This window comes from Malaclemys terrapin, chromosome 1 (genome assembly GCF_027887155.1).
Source record: "Malaclemys terrapin pileata isolate rMalTer1 chromosome 1, rMalTer1.hap1, whole genome shotgun sequence".
Classification (NCBI taxonomy): domain Eukaryota; kingdom Metazoa; phylum Chordata; order Testudines; family Emydidae; genus Malaclemys; species Malaclemys terrapin.
This window is the reverse complement of record NC_071505.1, coordinates 190,674,700-190,694,539: the sequence shown is the minus strand read 5'-3', so window position 1 is coordinate 190,694,539 and position 19,840 is coordinate 190,674,700. Positions and strand designations below refer to the sequence as shown.

The 19,840-nt window shown below is 40.5% G+C and overlaps 1 protein-coding gene across 2 annotated transcripts in view; it reads left to right on the top strand.

Moving 5' to 3' along the window:
• The window catches only part of RUNX1 (RUNX family transcription factor 1), a 288,952-nt gene extending 272,473 nt beyond the window's left edge, over nt 1–16,479 (top strand). For both annotated transcript variants that reach the window (XM_054048759.1, XM_054048767.1), the window contains 2 exons: nt 8,539–8,700; nt 11,881–16,479. In XM_054048759.1, the coding sequence (XP_053904734.1) occupies nt 8,539–8,700; nt 11,881–12,374 (656 nt within the window). In that variant the 3' untranslated portion in view covers nt 12,375–16,479. The remainder of the gene's footprint in view (nt 1–8,538; nt 8,701–11,880) is intronic.
• Nucleotides 16,480–19,840: the final 3,361 nt, after the last annotated feature.

Sequence of the window (19,840 nt, the reverse complement as noted above, 5' to 3'; positions counted from 1 at the left end):
AGAGTAGCAGCCGTGTTAATCTGTATCTGCAAAAAGAACAGGAGTACTTGTGGCACCTTAGAGACTAACAAATTTATTAGAGCATACGCTTTCGTGGGCTACAGCCGAAGAAGTGGGCTGTAGCTCACGAAAGCTTATGCTCTAATAAATTTGTTAGTCTCTAAGGTGCCACAAGTACTCCTGTTCTTTCTGTTAGGGAGTGCTTGTTTTTTCCCTTCTGTAAGAGGGCAGCCCTACCAGAGCGCCCTCATGTGACAAGCACACCTGCCTTAGTTTTCCCTCCTTCTGAGTCCCCAGAAATAGTCCAAAGCATCTGCCAAAATATACACGTAGCCTGTATGGAGTTCATGTATTCCAAAAGAACTGTGGCCGTAAATCATAACAGAACGTGTCCGAACACCATAAACCAGCAGTTCCCCAACATAGTCCAAACAGTAAGAGCAACATACAACCCTGCCATTTCTCACCTCAGCCCCAGCTCTCCACCACAGCCCCAGCTTCCTTCACTGCACCCCAGCACTCAGCCTCGTCCTCTCCTGTCCTGGTACCAGGAGAGCCAGCCCTGCCCTTCCAGCTGGGATGCACCCCTGCTTTTCCTAGTGGGAACCCCTCAGCCTCTATGCTGGGAGCATCCTAACCAGTGGAGCATCACTTCTCATGGTGCCTCTGGGCCCAGCTCTCCAGCCCTGGAGATGTCAGCGGGTAAGTCCCTCCACTGCACCCCTGCCTTGAGCCCTCTGTCCCTTGGCTCTGGTTCAGAGCCAGCAGGCATCTCCCTCTGCTGCTCTTCCTGCCTTCAGCCCTTTCCAGCCCTTACTCTCTGGCTTGAAGACACCAGTCAGCAATTCCCCCTTGCTGCTTTCCTTTGCTTTGAAAACACCTTCTGCTTCCTTCCAGGACATTCTCCAGTCCCTCTGGCCTCTGGCAGCTCTCACCTGCCTCTGACTGAACCAGTCTGCTCTGACTCACTGGGACTGTATTTCCTAACTTCCTTCAGGGACTTCACTGGGTCTCTCCTTGATCCTTTTTAGCCTCCAGCTGCAATCCTGGTCTTAATCGGCCAAATAGGAGAACTTGCTCTGGCACAGGGCTCTGGACCTACTTCATTTACTGGGGCCAGCCGCCCAGTGACATCCCCTGTCCCACCCATTTTGAAAGAAGAAGCAGCTGGAATTGTTCATGTGTTATTTTACAAAATTGCAGTGGGGCGCCTTAAAAACTGGAGGATTATGATCCCCAGTAGTTAGAGGCACTGCGGGATTTGCCTCCTCAAGACTCATTTCTGCGGCAATGCCTAAAAGAAAGTAGCTAACTGACAAATTAGTGCTACACAGGGGGGAAGCTGGGGACTGGTGATACACAGAAAATAAATAAAAAGCAGAACTATCACTAGAACTTCCAGCCATCACCTTGGCCTGTTGGCCTGTTGTGTCTCATCCTCCCCAATATTTGTGTTTCTTTTTTCTCTCTCACATTATAGGCTGCCCACTTTGTAGAGACTGTATCTTCTTACATAGCTGTAGAATACCCAGCATATTTTGGCAACTGTTGCAATAATAATAATAATAATAATTAATTAATAATAAGCGTAGGGAATTCCACAAAAACCGTAGTAAAGGTAAATTAATATGGTGCAATTAAGCGTAACCTTTTGAAAGGTTGCCACTCTAGCCCATATTGTGCTCTAAAACCTAAGGAACTTATGCTACTGCAGGAATTGTGTGGAGCTGCATGCATTTCATGGTCCCATGGGAGACGAGGCTCAGACTCCTCTAGAACTCCTTGAACAGTTTGAACATTTCACAAAACCTCAGAAGTGCTGAAATAAAAGTAAATATTGGGGTATGAGGCCAGTGCTGAAGGTGCCTTTTATGAAGAGTGAGTAGCTTTGGCAGTGCCATGAAAACATGATGTGCACCATAACCCAATGTGGCCTTCATTTACACCAGTTCATATAGTGGAAGGGCTACATGACGTAATCTGGGGGCTCCACACAATCAGAGATTTCAAGCCAACAGTGTGCCGTGAAGTGCATATAAGGGGGGGGGGGGGAAGGTTATCTTGCGGCTCCCACGAAGGAAGGCAGTGCAGTCGATGTGGAACAGACAGCTCAACCTTGAGCATGTAAAGACAATGGAGTGGTGGCAGCCACTGGAATTCTCAGCCAAAAGACCCATTGTCAACCATTGCAAATCTAGTGTGAGGTTTTCAAAGCCGCAGCGGGGATTTGGATGCCCAATTCCCATTCATTTCCAATTTTCAAGCCCTTAGGTGGCTTTAAAAATTCTGTCTCTAAAATTTGTGCCCACTTCCATGAATCCCAAACATCTCCTCACCGTTACATTGGGAAATGGCTCTGTGGTTTGACAGCGCAACCTAGTAGTTTCCACCATGTGTCATGCTCAGGGGAAGCACCCTGTATAATGAAATAGCTGAGGGTGGAATTTTTACAGTTTGCTCTGTAATTTTCCAGTTCCTCATCTTCCAGCACTGAGAAGCGTTAGAATATTTGCCTTGTGTGTCTGCTGCTGCCAGCAATGACCTTGCCCTTTGGAAAGTGCTACCTTCTCAAAGCCACTGACTAATCCTTTCAGCTGCTGAGAGGTGACACAGCTTTCCAAAGTGCTGCTGTAGGCTGGGATTTAAGGCTTGTCTTTGTGATTTGTTGGGCCCCAAGTTGGTAGGAAAGGGAGAGAGTGATGGAGCCATGTTGGTCATGCTGCTGGATGGGAGATCAGGTCAAATCAGTGCAAGATTGTAGGGCCCCAGTCTGTCCTTTGTGTACCTGGGGTTGGAAGGAGTAAACGGAAGATGGAAGATGATGAGGGTGGCAGTGGATGAAGCGGAGAAAGGAATGTGAGTGAGAGAAAAAATTAAAAGAACTTTGCAAAATGTCTTCATTTTTTTCTTGAGGCCTAAAACTTCCCTCCTCTCAGCCCATTGCCCCGTTCAGCAAGAAACCTCTCTGAATGAACGTGTCTAATCAAGACCATTCCTGACTTATTCACACTGGCAGAGAGGGAAATTCGCACTATGAGAACTGCTTCCCTTTGGAAAGTTTGGCAAATCATGAAGGCGGTGGGGAAAAAGCAAATGAATACTGGAGTCAGTGAAGCTTTGTAAAGTAGTTGATGGCCCTAGTCATTTCTTATCTCCCTCTGGGATGACATTAGTAAGCCCCTGCTTAGCCATTGAGATGGGATCCCAGCCTTCTTTCATCCCATCTTTTGGGCCAGATGTTCCCGTTAAGGTGCTAGCCAGGATGGTGGAGGAATTGCAAAGCTTGACACTATGTGACTGGTAGAAATTTTTGCATGTGACTGACAGACATTTTTGCAACTTGAGAGAAATGGCTGGCAACTGCAGAGGCTGTTTCACATTTTGTCTGACTCATGTTATTATGGAATTTTAACTGATACAGATATCTGGCTAAGCAACTGCTTGCTACTTGTATATACTTGTGGGTGACTCCCTTTTACCCATTGACCCTTGTGCTGTAAAATCATTTCTGGAAGGCAAGACGTCAAGATAATAAGACTTTTTAGCTAGGTATGTATTGTTTGTGGGAATGAAACATTATTTTCCCGTGGTGCCTTTGGAATTTACCCTAGTTTAGACAGGGGCCTCCAGGTAAAATGCACCCAAAGCTAGTCAAGGGGGTACCTATTACCTTGCTGAATACTGATGCATCATTCTCAATCCTGACTCGCACCATAAAGTACTGACTCACATCCTGCAGCTCCTTGCTGAAGCTTCCAGTAAACACACTATGTCATAGTGAGATTTGGCTCACACTGCTCCACTTGGCTAAGATTAGACTGTAATGTCTGATCTGCAATGACACACTGAGTGCTGTCTCACTCTGTACTATGGTGGCACAAACCAGCTCCAAAGGCAGATTGTATCCTACCAAACACAGACAAGACAGAAATTCACATAATCATTAAGCAAGTTCTCTTCATTCTCATAGGCACAGTGGTACCAGCCATCTGATTTCCATATCTGATTGACCAGTTAAACTTAAAACTTCCAATCTCTTTAAGGAATTAGTTTTACACCACAATGATTAAGAAGTTTCAGATTGTAAGATCTTTTTTTACCTTAGAAATGAGTGGGTGAATAAAACAGACCCCACCCTCTACCACAACAAAGGGGCCAAATCCTCAGCTTGGGTAAATTGGCACAGTTCTATGGAAGTCTGTGGAACTGTGCTGATTTACACCACCGAGCACCTCGCTTTATTTTGCTGTGCATTTTGAAGTGTAAATCTGCTCTGAAAAGTGGTTCTATAGAAACACAGGAGCTCTGTGTTTGTTTTGTCTCACTGATTTCTATGTCATATGTGCTCAGTTTACAGGTAAAAAGCTATTTGGGAGAATTTTTAATGACTGTCCCACAAAATCACTTTGGGCTCTGAAGCCAAGCTGAGTTCTCTCCTCCTCATGCATCCTCGCGATTAATAAAGGTTCTGTAGGCCAAATTTGGCTTTGATTTATATCTGTGCAACTCCATTGCCTGGCAGGTATTTGCTCACTCTTGTTCTGCAGTGCTAACAAACAATAAAAAAAGAGAAAAAGTCCCTAAAATCAGCAACTGAGACTGAATACCCACAGGGAACAGATCTGCTAAGTAAGTCACTTTTCAGAGTACAGTTGTACTTAAAGCAACCAGAGGTGTTGTGGTTTGTACGGGACTAAAGAGTGTTACAAGTATTATATAAATGGCTTAGACAGTTCTTGGGATAGTTGCATGGCATTTTGCATGTGGGCTCAAAGCCAACCTTACTACCGTTTGCAATCATGGGTCATACAGTACTAGAAAATCACTACTGTTGAGGCATGATACTTCTGTAGTGCAATTATTTGGTGCCAAGCACACTTTAGCTGAAATATGTGCTAACAATTATGGGGCAGTGCAAAAAGTTCTCCAGCACCACCTGTTGACAAACCATTGACAGTGAAATCTCAGGTCAGAAGGCAGAATTATCAACATTCTGTGAAGATGCCAACCTTCTGCAAATTAGGCTTTGATTTTCCACTGCAACAATCCTTAGAAAAATGCTATATATGAGACCCCAAGAAGCAACATGGGAAAGAGATTTTAGCCCTCTTACCTGAGTCTTTTACCAAAGCTTATTTGATTAATCATTAAACAGTATACAACATTGGCACTGTTTAATTATGAGGGTGTTTTTTAAAAAACCAAACACCACAACTTTTTCATGGCACTACAACATGATGAGGCATGAAAGATGGTCCAATACATCATGCTTAATAGCTTGGTAGACAGGAGCCTGAGAGCTAGTGACTACACAAGGTGTGAATTACAGTGCTGTAATTATTGCCCTGGAGTGTTTTATTGCAATTAGTAACTGTTTTCATTTTTTAAAATATATTTTCTCCTATGATGAAAAGCAGAAATGAAAGTACATGCTAATAGAAGAAATGCAGGAAGAATTGGGCCCAGATCCTCAGATTGGTGTAAACAGCTTCAGCTCCACTGACTTCATGCTGTTTTACTCTCCTTTTAAATAATTCTGCAATCCTATTTGGCATTAAAGGCCTTATTATTTTCTCTGAAGTTTGGGAAGAAACTCAGATTTTTTAAAGCAGGTTTTCATACATTTAACTTTCTTTCTCTCTCTCTATCACACACACACACACACACACACACACACACACACACACACACACACACAGGTTGCTACATTTTGAAACATTTAAATCTTTACTCTGATTGGGAAGAGAATGGTGAGTTGGGGGGGAGGGGGAATTGTATTTCTTTAAACTGTGGCAGTTTGCGGTTCCAGTTTAAGTTAAGATAAACTGAAAGTTCACCATTGGGTCCTAAAGAAAGAAGGATATCAGAAATATTTCCAGCTCCCTTTGAAGTCAGTGGAAATGCTCCCATTGACCTTCGTGGGAGTTGAACGAAGCCCTAAATACTGAAACAGTGGCAGAAGTCACCATCCCACCACCCCCCGGCAAAAAAAAACCTACAGAATTTTCCAGTGCTATTTTCATTGCTTTATTTGGTAGTAAATGACTGAAGGAAGAGGCGGATGGGGTCAGTGAGTTTCTAACCCAGGTATTGTGGTTATGCTGCATTAGCATCATTGAATGGTATGCAATTTGTTAACCAATCAGAGCTCTTCATTTTTAAAGCCATTCTAGGACAACTATTAAGGAAAATTATGTGTTTGGGAATTCAAGTAACAAAATATAAGGTTGATTTTTGGCAATTAGATTTTTTTTTACTTGATGAAGACTTAGATGGCTATGGGGTTAGTAATGTGATACAGAGCCTTTCATCTCTCAATCACTGCTTCAAATCCATCTCAGGTCAATAGTAATTGACAGTGGATCTTGAATGAGCTAGATCAAATATATTGGTAGCCTCTGTCCAGTTGCTAATGGGCATGTGCTTGCATCACAAAATATACCACTCTTGGGTTTCTGGCCAGGGCACAGCACTGAGGCAGTTGTACTGGCATTAAAAGAGGGGTAGAGTTCATATTTCAGTCTTCAGACTGCTGACTCCTTCAGTTTTAGACACAATCAGTGAGAAGGTGGTGCTGACCCATCTACATGGCATAACTGGAATAGGTGGTATGACAATGCCTCCTATCATTTCTCTCCATGAAGAGCCAGAGAATGATGAGAGGTAGCTGCTGCTCCTTCCCAAAGGCACTCACATGTCAATTCCCATAGGTAGAGATCCTTCCTCACTCTTTTTCAATACCTACAGGCCAAGATAGAGCATCAGAGAGCAGGAGAAAAGTATGCTGAGTCATGGGGGTTCCGCTGTGAAACAAACTTCCAGGGCAGATTAGACTAATTCAGAGTATGACCACTTTTAGGGCATGCTACAAGATCCTTCCCTCTTTGAAATAGTTTTCCTACCATAACTGGAAATGGTGGTGAAGGAAAAAAGAAGCAAATACAAATGAAGTGGAGCTTCCTCCCTCCAAGGAAGGAAGAAAGACAGAGAGTCCAGGAAGCTCACTAGGGACCTTCTTCTGCAGTGGTGTGGGTATTAGAAAACCCTTCAGATAAAATAGGTAAACAAAAATTGGCTTCTGGGATAGCAGTCTCAGCAGATTCACCAATGACTGAATGGGCAAGAAGACTGAACTATACAGTTTCCCTGCTAGAGTTGGTCCTTCCAGGATCCAATTATCCTGGTACTCAGGTGAATAGACATATTGAAATGGGACTAGACTGATTTAGTAGGTTTAATCTGCAAGTGGCCTTACAAGTAATTTTTAAAAAGGCCAGGTTACTCCACTCTGCTTTTGGATAAATCTCCACTTCCAAACAAATGAAAGAAATGAAATATAAATCTCATCTCCATAATTCACAACAAACCTCCAAATGTGGTTTCTTATGGAAGCTTTATGTCCTTCACCTCGAACTTGAGAGCATTTCTTTCCATGCTGGTATCCATCCTGTGCATAGTATCAGCTTTTTGCCACTCTGATAGTTGCTTCTTTCAAAGAGACAATTAGTCAGTTTGAGCGGTCGGAGAAAATTCTCACTGCTGGGAAAACTAGTGAGAAACCCCAGATTTGTGGAAAAAAGAGACAATTTCCATTCTTGCTTTGTGTTTTTTCCTGAAAGTAAAAAGGCAGCTTGTGCAGATGGGGCAAATGGCAGTTCCAGATGTGGACGCTCACGTGGCAAAAAGAGGTGGTTCCTACGATGGACAAACTGCTTTGGATGAATATAAATACTGCCCCTCATCCCTGCTACAAATCTTTGACCCCATACTTAAGCCAAATTCGTTCCGAGGCTAAAAAATAATCAGTTAACTTTCTTCTCTATTAAAAAAAAAAACTGTTTGCATTTCCAGATTTCACCTAGAAGCACCAGAAATCATGAAATATCCTGTTTTCCAATTTTTCAGTTCCAAGAGGCTTGCACAAGAACTCCTAATTCTGAAGTTCATCCAGCTCTAGTAGTTTCATTCATCTCTAGTAACAGACCTTCCGTAATCACTGTAAATCTCTAACAAAATAAATTGTCACAGAACTAAGACTGGAATTTTCAAGTAAGCCGAAGGGCATTAGACCCCACATCCTTTTGAACTGGGCACCTAACTCCCTTAGGATCCTTTGAAAATCCCAGTCTAAATTGTCACAATTTAGCATGGCTGTCTTCTACTCAGTGACATGTGAGTCTTACTTTTGTGGCACGGCAGCAACAACACTGCACGACTGAAATACTAATGTACCTCAACCATGAACAGTTTGTGCATTGACACTTTCACCTTGGGAAGCTTAATCCGCTTTTCCCTGACCACCATCAATGTGAATTATCAAAAAGCTTCAACTGATCAAAAATCACAGCAGCACAAATAACATTTTGAAGAGCGATTCATCTGAAGGTGTCTTAACAAAGGGGAATGTTTGAAGTAAATTGTGAATTGAAGCAAATGATAAGTTCCTGTATAAACCATTTGGTTCAGTTCCTATGTTTGATCACGGTGTTTAGAGGCTAAAAATAACCTCTCTCTCTCAATACTTCTTTTCCTTTGCAGATACAAGGCAAGTACAGCCATCTCCTCCATGGTCCTATGATCAGTCCTACCAATACTTGGGATCAATCGCCACGCCCTCAGTGCACCCTGCCACTCCAATTTCACCTGGGAGAGCTAGTGGAATGACATCCCTCACTGCGGAACTCTCAAGCCGACTCTCAAGTAAGTACCTAAAAGTTATTCACACTAAACAGGTACCACCATAGCCATGTGGCAGTTTCCAAACCACAGTGATACCAGTGGTTGGAGCTTCTTAGCATCTTGTTACCTTTTTACTCAAATCAGGATGAAATACATTTTGAGTCTGCAAGAAAAAGTTTTCAAGTGTTTACTTGGCTTTGGATAAGTGATGGGGAAATCCAGAATGTCATTGTCAAAAACCAGAAGAGAAATTAATTTTAGCTGCTTTGAAATGGGAGATATGCAGAACTATAAAAATAGTTTAGATAGCTGGAGAGCTGCAATATCTCCCAAGAAATGAATGCTGCGGATGTTTAATCTCTGCTTCCTTCTCTCACACTAAATTCAGAGCAGATCACAGCAGATTAGGGGCTTAGAGCTGAACAGAGGATGGTGGTTTTTTTTGACATTTTAAGTGTTGTGTTTTACTGTGTTATGTTATGTCTCTGTCGAATTGCACTGCAGAACTTTACAGGCCAACATAAAAATGTATCTCTAAATGAACACTTATCACCTAGTTTTGTATCATTTACCGCAGTCCATCTGCTGACATTAACCCCCACCTCTTGAACCAACATTTGGGTGTTCACCATCATGAATTCTCTTTAAATGAATGGGAACCACACAACTAAAGTTCCTACATAGCTCTTTGGAACTTTACCCCGTGGCAGCAAATGTTGGCCTTGTTGGAGTAGGTGGGACCCCTCGAATGGCCTATAGTCTATGCTGCTGTTGGATTTATAGTGGGTTGTACCTGCTTAAAAATACTGTTTTCAATGATGCACTTTTTAATCACTTACCTATCCTTATCTGGGCTTCTCAGTAGAAATAGGTTATTTTGTTAAGGTTAGGGGACAGCTAGATATTAGAGCAGGCTGGAAATTGATAATGGATTTTTGTAGACAATCAAAACTTTATTTAAAAAAAAATCTTCTGTGAAATGTTTTTGTTTTGTTTTTCATTGACAAGCTAAAACCAAAGCAATGAAATGTTTTAATTATTTTTGTTTTTTTTCCCTTTTTCTCTCCTTTTTTTCCTCCCATCGCCTCCTTTTCCATGAGCAAAATAAAAAAAGTGAGAAAGAAAAAAGAAAAAACTGGGAAAAAAATAATTTGCTGACTAACCAGAAATTTTCAAACAAAACTAAAATTGTCCAGGAAAGATTTTATTTACAAATGAAAAAACATTTTTTGGTTGAAAATTGTTTTGGAACCAAACATTTTGACCAGCTTTAACATAGTGTGTGTGTGTGTGTGTGTGTGTGTGTGTGTGTGTGTGTGTGTGTTAAAGAAGTTAGGAAAACTAATTTAAACTCTTTTTTTTAAAGACATATTTTGCCCCCATTTTTTTCCAGTTCGTACATGCGTATAGGTGTCTATGTAAAGGGAACACTCTTTCATCTTCCCTTACCACTCCAGCATAACATTATCACTGACAGGAAAATCACTTCCAACTCCAACAGATAAAGAAATACACCACATGCCCTGAGTTCATCTCACTCAGACAGTATTACAAAACCTTAACTCTGACCGCAAGGAAATTCACTTATAGTTACTATAGAAATACGCACACGAGGTTACTGTACGGTGAGTTATTTTTTGTGGGAAACTGAGATTGGTGAAAAGGTTTTACATTACAGCACATCAGATGAATTTGGGGAGTGTAATTTGTTTCTCTATCTATTGGAGGTGGAAGTGGTTTCTCTGTGGAGATGCAGAATCTGTCAGTGACCAGAGTTAGTGTGATATCTGAGTGCTTCTTTCACTTGCAGTTTCCTTGCTTTCATGGGTCTAGTTGGGTGGGTTTTGCCTTCAGGCAACCTTAACTGGTTTGTAATTAAGTTTTTTGTTTGTGGGATATTATTTATATTTTAAACACTCTTCCGTATTAACATAAAATATCTCTTTGTATCATTGTAACTCCCCCAGTAAAACCCACACTTGCACACCAAAACACCGTAAGGAACTAAGAAAGGTTTCGAAACCCATTGAAGAAATCTGGCTATGACAAGCTTTCAGAACCTGACACTGTAGTATGTCTGCTCTACCTTTCAATCCAGTCAGAGCAGACTGCTTTGTTTTCCTTCTTCCACATACTAGTGCTTCCTTCTGCACACACACTCCTTTCATAAAGTATCCACCCCTTGTCTGAAAAGGTTGGTTTTGGGAAAGTTTTCTTATTATTGTTATTTTGATAATACATAGCTGCCACATCAGAGGACTGACAGCTTCCATTCATCTGAGTCAGGATGAAGACCCTTTTAAGGAGGCCATTATCTGTTCAGGTTGTTTAATCCCTTTGGAGGAGACGATGGTGGGCGGGAGCACACTTTCATCTGTGTTAAACCAATGGGAGCAGAGTTTAGCTGTCATATCAGATGTTCAGCTCAGTCAGGTGTGAAACATTTCCATTTAAAAAAAACCACTTCAATCTTTTAATCCCAAAGTATCCTGCTTGGAAACAAATCTGCAATAGATGTCATTTTATTGACTTCCTAAAGCCAAGATTTTCAAAAGTCAGTAATGATTTCAGGAGACTCCATTTTTCAGTGCCCAACTTTCGGACACCTTAAAGAGGCCTGATTTTTCTTAACTTCAGTAAGGTTGATAGACAATGTGGACCACTATTATTAGTTGAAGTGTGCAGAACACACATATGTATACCTAAAAACAGAATCTGCTCCAAGGAGCTTTCGATCTTTAAGACAGACAAATAAGGCAGTTACAACAAGAGACTAAGCATTGGAGTGAAAACCTGCAACACCTGCATTCAAGGTCCCACCTCTGCCAATGTGTGGTCCTTGGCAAATTACTTAGCTTTGGTGTCTCAGTTTCCCCCTCTCCAAAACTACTTGTTACTGTTGTGTTTCTACTTCACGAGGGCACTGTGATGACTATTTTGTTAATGTTTATAGAGCACTCTGAAGCTGTAAATATTGCGTAGGCTGTAAGTGCTATGAAAACAAACAAATAAAAACCTAAAGGGCAAGGGTAATCCCTCTTAATTGCCCCTTTACTGAAATGAATTCAAAAGTTTCAGATAGCCAGTGTTATCAATACCCTATTACTGATCCACCATGAGAAAGCATTGTCCTTTCGTGACTCATTAAAATCTTGTTCTTTCCATTTAAAATTGATTTGTTTTTCTTCTCTCAAAAACTAGGTGCTTCTGACCTAACAGCATTCAGTGATCCCAGGGTGGGAATTGATCGCCCATTCTCCACTCTTCCTTCAATTTCTGATCCTCGTATGCACTATCCTGGAGCATTCACCTACACCCCAACGCCTGTCAGTTCAGGAATAGGAATTGGTATGTCTGCTATGACCACTGCCACAAGATATCACACTTATCTCCCTCCTCCATATCCTGGTTCTTCGCAGTCTCAAGGTAGCCCATTTCAGACCAGCTCACCTTCTTACCATCTCTATTACGGAACATCAGCAGGGTCATACCAGTTCTCCATGATGTCTGGGGGAGATCGGTCACCCCCACGTATCCTCCCTCCTTGCACTAATGCTTCCACAGGGTCTACTCTCCTCAACCCCAATCTTCCAAACCAAAGCGATGTGGTGGAGGCAGAAGGTAGTCACAGCAACTCCCCTACCAACATGGGCACCACAGCAAGGCTGGAAGAAGCAGTATGGCGACCATATTGAATTAATTATAAGTAGAGATGGGCCAGGACTAACGTGCTTTTTATTTGCTAATGCCCATAGGTATCCCATAAATACCTTTCTTGCCTGTGGGCACTGCCATGTTTATACATCACTTTCAGAAGCAAACGATCCAAAAGTCAGTACTTCAGGAATGATGTCATGGTGTTAGCCAATCAGTGAAGGGATGTCATTCCAGAAAAGTAGCCTTTTTCAAGGGCTGAACTTCTGGAAAGGAGAACATTTAAGTTGGTCTAGAGATAGGGAAGGTGGGTAGATAGACACACCAGTGGCCTCCAAACGTCCTTGATTTTGGAGGTCTCACAAAGTCCTAAAAAGTGCTTTAGTTCACGTCTAATTTTAAAGACTTAAAATCTAACACAATCTTAGTTAATCATATGGGCGTGTTAGTTATAAGGAAGTATAGGAAGATTCCCAGAGGGAAACTGTGAATGCTTCTGATTTAGCAATGCTGTGAATGAGAAGTTTTATATCTTGGACATAGACTTTTTTACCAAGTTATATATTCCAAAGAATATGGATTTTTTTATTATTATTAATTTTTTAAGGATGCAACTCATCCTGCTTTGCATCTAACTTCCTTTATTTCTTTTTTGGCACCTTATATATTGCAAAAAGATTTCATTTTTTTTTTAAAATCATGCTTGCTTCTTTATTGCTTTGTCAACTGAAAGAATCAGCCCCTTTTCAATGAGGTAATTTAACTTTTTTCTTTTGGACTTTGTGTAATGCAATGGCTACAGCCTTAGGTCATTTTCAACTACTGTACTATTATGATTTCCTCAATATTTATGCTTGATGTTTAGACTTTTCTTATTTGTTGATACTATTATTATTTAAATATGCTCTTTTCTTTTGGTAGCAGCCAAAGTTAAATTTATAACATTGAAAAAAGGCTGAGATAACGATGGGTAACGTGTTGTCTAGTTATCTAGCCATATTGTTTACATTTTGCTCCATTTATTTAATTTGCCATTTGAAACCCTATAAAGTAATTCTTTTCCTCTGCTGGTCTTTCAACACCAACAGTCACTTGAAGGATCAGCATTGTGGAAGTATATAATTTGTAAAGCAGACACAATGGTGTCAAGCATCTCTCTTCAACCAAATATATAGGGCCATATTCTGCTATTGATCCTGCCTGGGCTTCTTATTGACTTTAGCAGCAGTCAAGTATTCATTCAAGGACAGAATCTAGCATGTAGGTGGCATGCCAAGAGTGAAATCCTGGTGCCATTTAAGTCAATTGGAGATTTGCCATTGACTTAAATGGGGTCAGAATGTCACCCAAAGTTTCCACCACAACACTGTACATACCACTGTACTAAAAAATAGAGCAAATTAACAAATCACAAGTAAATGGAGCTGAAAAGTGCTATCAGACGCAACTGGAAACCAGAATATCAAACAAGTGGAGTTTAAAAGTTCTGTGATCATATAGTTCTGAAGGAAGAGGAATATTCAAAACTGGTGCACAGAATATTCTGTCCTGTAGAAAATTTGAAATGCATTATAATAGTACTAATCTGCTATTATGGAATCATCACTGTTGCCCATCGTTAACAGCACAAACATATCAGATGTCACTGTAAATTTTAAGGCACTATTTTATTGGAGGGTTTGGTCTGAATGCATTTGTTGTACTACTCATTAATTACAAACTGCTGATGTTGACGTGTGCATTCAAAATGATCTGATTGTTATTTAATGTACCTCTTAAATTAGTGAAACAATTGCAGGTCAGCTCAGAAGAGTATTTGAAAGCAGGACTTCAGATCAGTGTTTGATGTTTAAAAAAAAATTTTAAAGGATTTGAATTACAAAGATCCTTGGCTGCAGGCAGCAAAACAGCTGGACTTATTTAAAACAATTTGTTTTTCGAGTTTTCTTTATATAAATATATATATATATATATTAGGTTTTGCTTCTTTGTTTTGGTCAGATGCAGAAGCACTTTGGAATAAAACAAGTTACAAATTGAAGCATCTAACATGGTCAATAAGGTTATTCTCGTGCAGAAAATGAGGGAATGTTTCAAAGGATATCAGTAGAAGCTCAAAGTTTTCTTATTATTTAAAATACATAAATTGGCATTGTCCTTTTAGTTCAACATAATTATATATTAAATTTGCTAAGAACAAAAGAAGTGGAAGACACAAAGTGATAAAGTATATTTTGAAAATACAGTGTCCACACTGAACTTTAACGAGCCTTTGTGACACTTTGCATAGTCAGTGTCTCTTGTCTCCAGTGACCTTGAAAAAAGTCCTTCTTCACTGCTTAGACTGTAGCACTACTGGAGAATCCACACAAGTCCACGTGAAAAATCATAAATTGGCCAGAAAACAAACCACATCTGTCTTTTGAAAACCATCCCCCCTTCATGCCCAGTAGCCACGTACTTTGTGTTTAAAGAATTGTCTTGATCATCAACAAACGATGAGGACGATATATGTGGCATACCTTTGAGACTGTACAAAAGCACTTAGCAGATGAAAGAAGGAAGCTTAAGCAAGACATTTCCTGTATTCGTGCCTCTCTAAATTAATTCAGTTTTATCATTCCCATTGTTGAATTAAACCTAAAAGGACAGTTCCATTTCCCTACAAACTGTTCTGCCCCCGCAGATGGCTCAGGATTCTAATCCCACTAAAATAGACAATTATTCATATTTTCCCCCAAGGGTTGGGTTTGAATGTTCCTTTTGCAAAATATAATTTGTAGCCATGTTTGAAACAACCCTGCTTAGCAGTCAAAGTACTATTAGACTTGAGTAAATATAGGACTTGACTCTCATTTGCATGAAGGCCCCTTTCCACTGCTCTGTAAATTACATTTATACCCACGCTAAGCCCCACGTTGCACAGCCAGAACAGTCCTTCGTGTAAGTGGCTGTCAGGCCCATCCTGTCTTACTGCTACTGAGGATTTCATGCATAATTATGATAAATAATTTTTTGGAAAGGAGACAAGCAATTTCCAGAAAGTGGCCCACAGTCTGAGATAGGTGAAATGTGTCCTGGTTTGCCTGTGTCCTTGAAACATTCATGATTATTTTCTGAGTGACCTTTTTCATTGATTTGTTTGAAAATTCAGAAATAATAGATTATTTTTTATTTGAGCAAAATACTTTCTTGTTTACCTGCATCATAACATTTTTTGTTAATTTAGCTTGGTCAGTACTGATCACTTGGCATTTTTTTCTCCTTATTGTAGAAGAGTTGCATCAACAGACTTACTTGTATTTATGTATGTAAATAGAGTTTAAAAGCTACATAGCAAAATATTGTTAGTGCTTGTAATTACTCTGCATTTTTTTAATTTTTCTATGTTTTTAATGAACTTATCCTTGTGTTGGCAAAATACTGAAGTGAAGCTTATTTCTTTCCAACTTAGTTATTTTAGGCTTCAAAATTAACTACATTTTATTCACTTTTATAAACAGTTATAGCATGGTCTCTGTCAAACACACTTCACTTCTTTTTTTTTTTTTTTTTTTGTAGGGGAGAAATGAATGTGCAAAAAACTGTGGGTTCTTTGTGGTTTTCTGGCTGTGACAGTTATGACTTCATTTAAAAAAAGAAACTTTCAGTCTGAAATGACTGTATGGTAAATCTGATAGAGAACGCAATGGGAAATGTGATCCTATCAGAACAGCATCAGAGTATATTTGTTCAGCATTTACTGGATATGTTTACAAAACAGATGTTGCAATGTACTGGAATGGTCACATTTTCCTTCAAAACTGTCACCCTGAACTTTTTCAGAAGGGGAAACTTTTAAGCACTGGTGGTTTATTTGTTGTTGTTGTTGTTGTTTTAACCAGATAGAAAAAGAAAATGGAGTAGATTTCCCCCACTACAAGATGTCTCTAGATACCACGTCAAAGTAGACACTTACTGTACATAGTGAAGGCAGTATCCAGTGCTACAGGAAAATTCATGATGACTAGCATGCCGAGCAGCTGGACTGCTAACTTAGTTCTAATGGAGACTTTCTTTCTTTCTTTCTTTCTTTGTACCACAGTTTCTTCTGTAAATTCAATATTATAATTAGTGTGAATGACAAATAAAATGTTTGACAAGTAACCACGCTGGATTGGTTTGTTCTTTTATTAGGAAGGGAATAGCCTGTAACTCCAATAGTGAAAGGCCATTGGCAAGGTATCAATCACAATTTCAAAAAGATTTTCCTTACAGTTTGCCAGTCATATGCTGACATGCTTACTCTTTTTTTTTTTTTTTTTTTAATTCCATACCCTTCTAGAGAAGCCCAGCACAAGACCTCTTAGGTCACTTAAGTCTTCAAAATAGAACTTTAAGTGCTGCGGAGGCCTAACAATTGAAATAAGTTTTTGGCTTCTTAATTAAATCAGAACTTTCCAAGAAGTCCTATATTTTCTCTCCCACTCTAGATCTTTCTTCAGATACAAAACAGTACAGTAAATTTCACCTGTTTCAGAAGAGACTTGCTGTCTTCAGTAGAAAGAACAGGAGTACTTGTGGAACCTTAGAGACTAACAAATTTATTTGAGCATAAGCTTTCGTGGGCTACAGCCCACTTCTTCGGATGCACAGAATGGAACATATATTGAGGAGATATATATACACATACAGAGAGCATGAAAAGGTGGGGAGTTGTCTTACCAACTCTGAGAGGCCAATTAAGTGAGAGAAAAAAACTTTTGAAGTGATAATCAAGCTAGCCCAGTGCAGACAGTTTGGTAAGAAGTGTGAGAATACTTACAAGGGGAGATAGATTCAATGTTTGTAATGGTTCAGCCATTCCCAGTCTCTATTCAAGACTAAGTTGATTGTATCTAGTTTGCATATCAATTCCAGCTCAGCAGTTTCTCGTTGGAGTCTGTTTTTGAAGCTTTTCTGTTGCAAAATTGACACCCGCAGGTCTGTCATTGAATGACCAGACAGATTGAAGTGTTCTCCTACTGGTTTTTGAATCTTATGATTCCTGATGTCAGATTTGTATCTGTTAATTTGTTTGCGTAGAGACTGTCCGGTTTGGCCAATGTACATGGCAGAGGGGCATTGCTGGCACATGATGGCATATATCACATTGGTAGATGTGGAGGTGAATGAGCCCCTGATGGCATGGCTGATGTGATTAGGTCCTATGATGATGATGACCTAAACCAGACAGTCTCTACGCAAAAGAATTAATGGGCACAAATCTGACATCAGGAATCATAACATTCAAAAACCAGTAGGAGAACACTTTAACCTGTCTGGTCATTCAATGACAGACCTGCGGGTGGCAATTTTGACAACTCCCACCTTTTCATGCTCTCTGTATGTGTATATATATATCTCCTCAATATATGTTCCATTCTGTGCAGCCGAAGAAATGCTCAAATAAATTCGTTAGTCTCTAAGGTGCCACAAGTACTCCTGTTCTTTTTGCGGATACAGACTAACACGGCTGCTACTCTGAAACCTGTCCTCAGTAGGTGTTCCGACAGTATCTTATCTCTTTCACCACTTCATTTGGCATTGTAGGATGCATTCTGTCTAGCTCTGCTGAGCAGTACTTTAATTCAGGAAGCATCAAAACAAATAGTTCTAGATAATGTAACTCACAAGGGGCATTGGCAGTTTAAAAAAAAATAATGAAGAAATTCTATGCCAACGACTAGCGTTAATGCAACATTAATGTCAGAGAATCAAGTGGATCAACAGAGCTAAGACTGAAAGTTCAATCTTAAATCTTCCATTTGTGCATATATTTTAAAATATGTTTTTGTAGCTTCACACTAAATTTGTCAATACACTATATTATATAATACAAATTAAGCCTCTTATACAGCCTTCCATACAGCAAGGTGCAGTACAGTATATATCAGATTTGCCTTCATTTATGCTGTCAATGAGATCTACAAAACAAGCCAGTATAAAGAGAATCTGTTCTGCTATATGATACCTTGTCAGACACCACACAGTCCCTCACGTGATAATTCATGTAATCACTGTAAAATTATGATCAGAAACATGAACTAAGGGGAAACTGTTTCCGAATTCCAGATCATTAAACTCTCTTACTGGGCGCTGTAACCATACAAGCCACACTCCAGACAGAACCATGTTCTATGGAAGCTTGCTCTGACATGCTCATCTGACAGAATTACTGGTAACTCAGTTCAGTATGACCCCGCAGCAGCACTTTCCTCAGCACAAACACATGTCAACTAGTATTGGGCTGCTGCTATTTCAGCAAAAGTCCCTCACAAAGATTTTTCTCCTTTGCCTGAGAAAAGCCACACAACTGGAGTGAGTGCACTTGTAGAGAAATGGGTGAGGTACCGAGAATCTATTCATTTGGTTTCTCACTTAAATACGCCATGCAGGGGGGCAACAAACACCATTTAGCAAACACTATTATATCAAGGGCACTGTTCAGTGAAAATGTTTATCTTAGTTCTTGAAAACAATACTGAGGCTAATAGAGCGGAGCTCTCAGCTTGCTTAGGTTGATGGGAGTGGGTGGGAGTGAGGCCTTGCTAGACGAGTCCAGGGGGATCCAACCCAGAGCTTTCAACTGTAACACATTTCACAATAAGTTCCACTTTGGAGCCCCTTGAGACTCCCTGTCCCACAGTATTGCTAAGGTTGACAGTGTAAACTGGACTGCAGCAGCTTGGATGATAGTCCGCATCAGCTGCCAACTGGTGTGGGGGTGGAAGGAAGAGACACTGTTCAAGGAGCACACCCCCGGGCTCGTGTGGTAGTGGTGACATCACTATGTGCAGATCCCAGGTGTGTGTTGGCAGCACCTTCCCTCTTCATGCACATGGAAGGAGCCATTGCAAGCCACCATCTGCTGCCCATGTATATCCCAAGGAAAAATGGAGCTGGGAAGGACTCTGAGGAGCTGCCTATGCCTTCCACCTCCACCTCCCAAGTTTAGCTTGCTGTCTGGGCAGATAAGAAGGAAGGTGAGAGCTTCAAGAGGAGCCATTGTCACCAGAACACTCCACCGTTGCTGTTCCCTGATCGCTCCAGGTAGTTTCCTGATACCTTATTTTGGGAGTGGAGTAAGAGCACTCTTGTCTTCAGCCTCTGGCTGATTTGGGAATGGCAGGAAGCGGGTAAAGAACTGGGAGATGTAGCCAAGTGGGGAAAGTGATGGAGACAAAGGACAGAAGCGGCTGTTTGTGAGAGGAGGAATGGCGGACAAATGAGCTGTTGCATTTTGTTGCGTGTCACACTGTGACTGACAGATTTTAATGGCTTATAATTATAAAGCCTGTTGTTAAGGAGGTTTCCTTACCGTATGCATCAAATAATAAACCAGTTTTGAAGTTTAATTCAAACAGTGAGAAAAAACTTCCTTAAACACAGGTTAGAAGCCATTAAAGACTAGACGCCATTAAATCCGGTCAGCCATGGGGATAACACACAACAAAGCACAGGTGTGCGCCACATTTTGGTCACACAT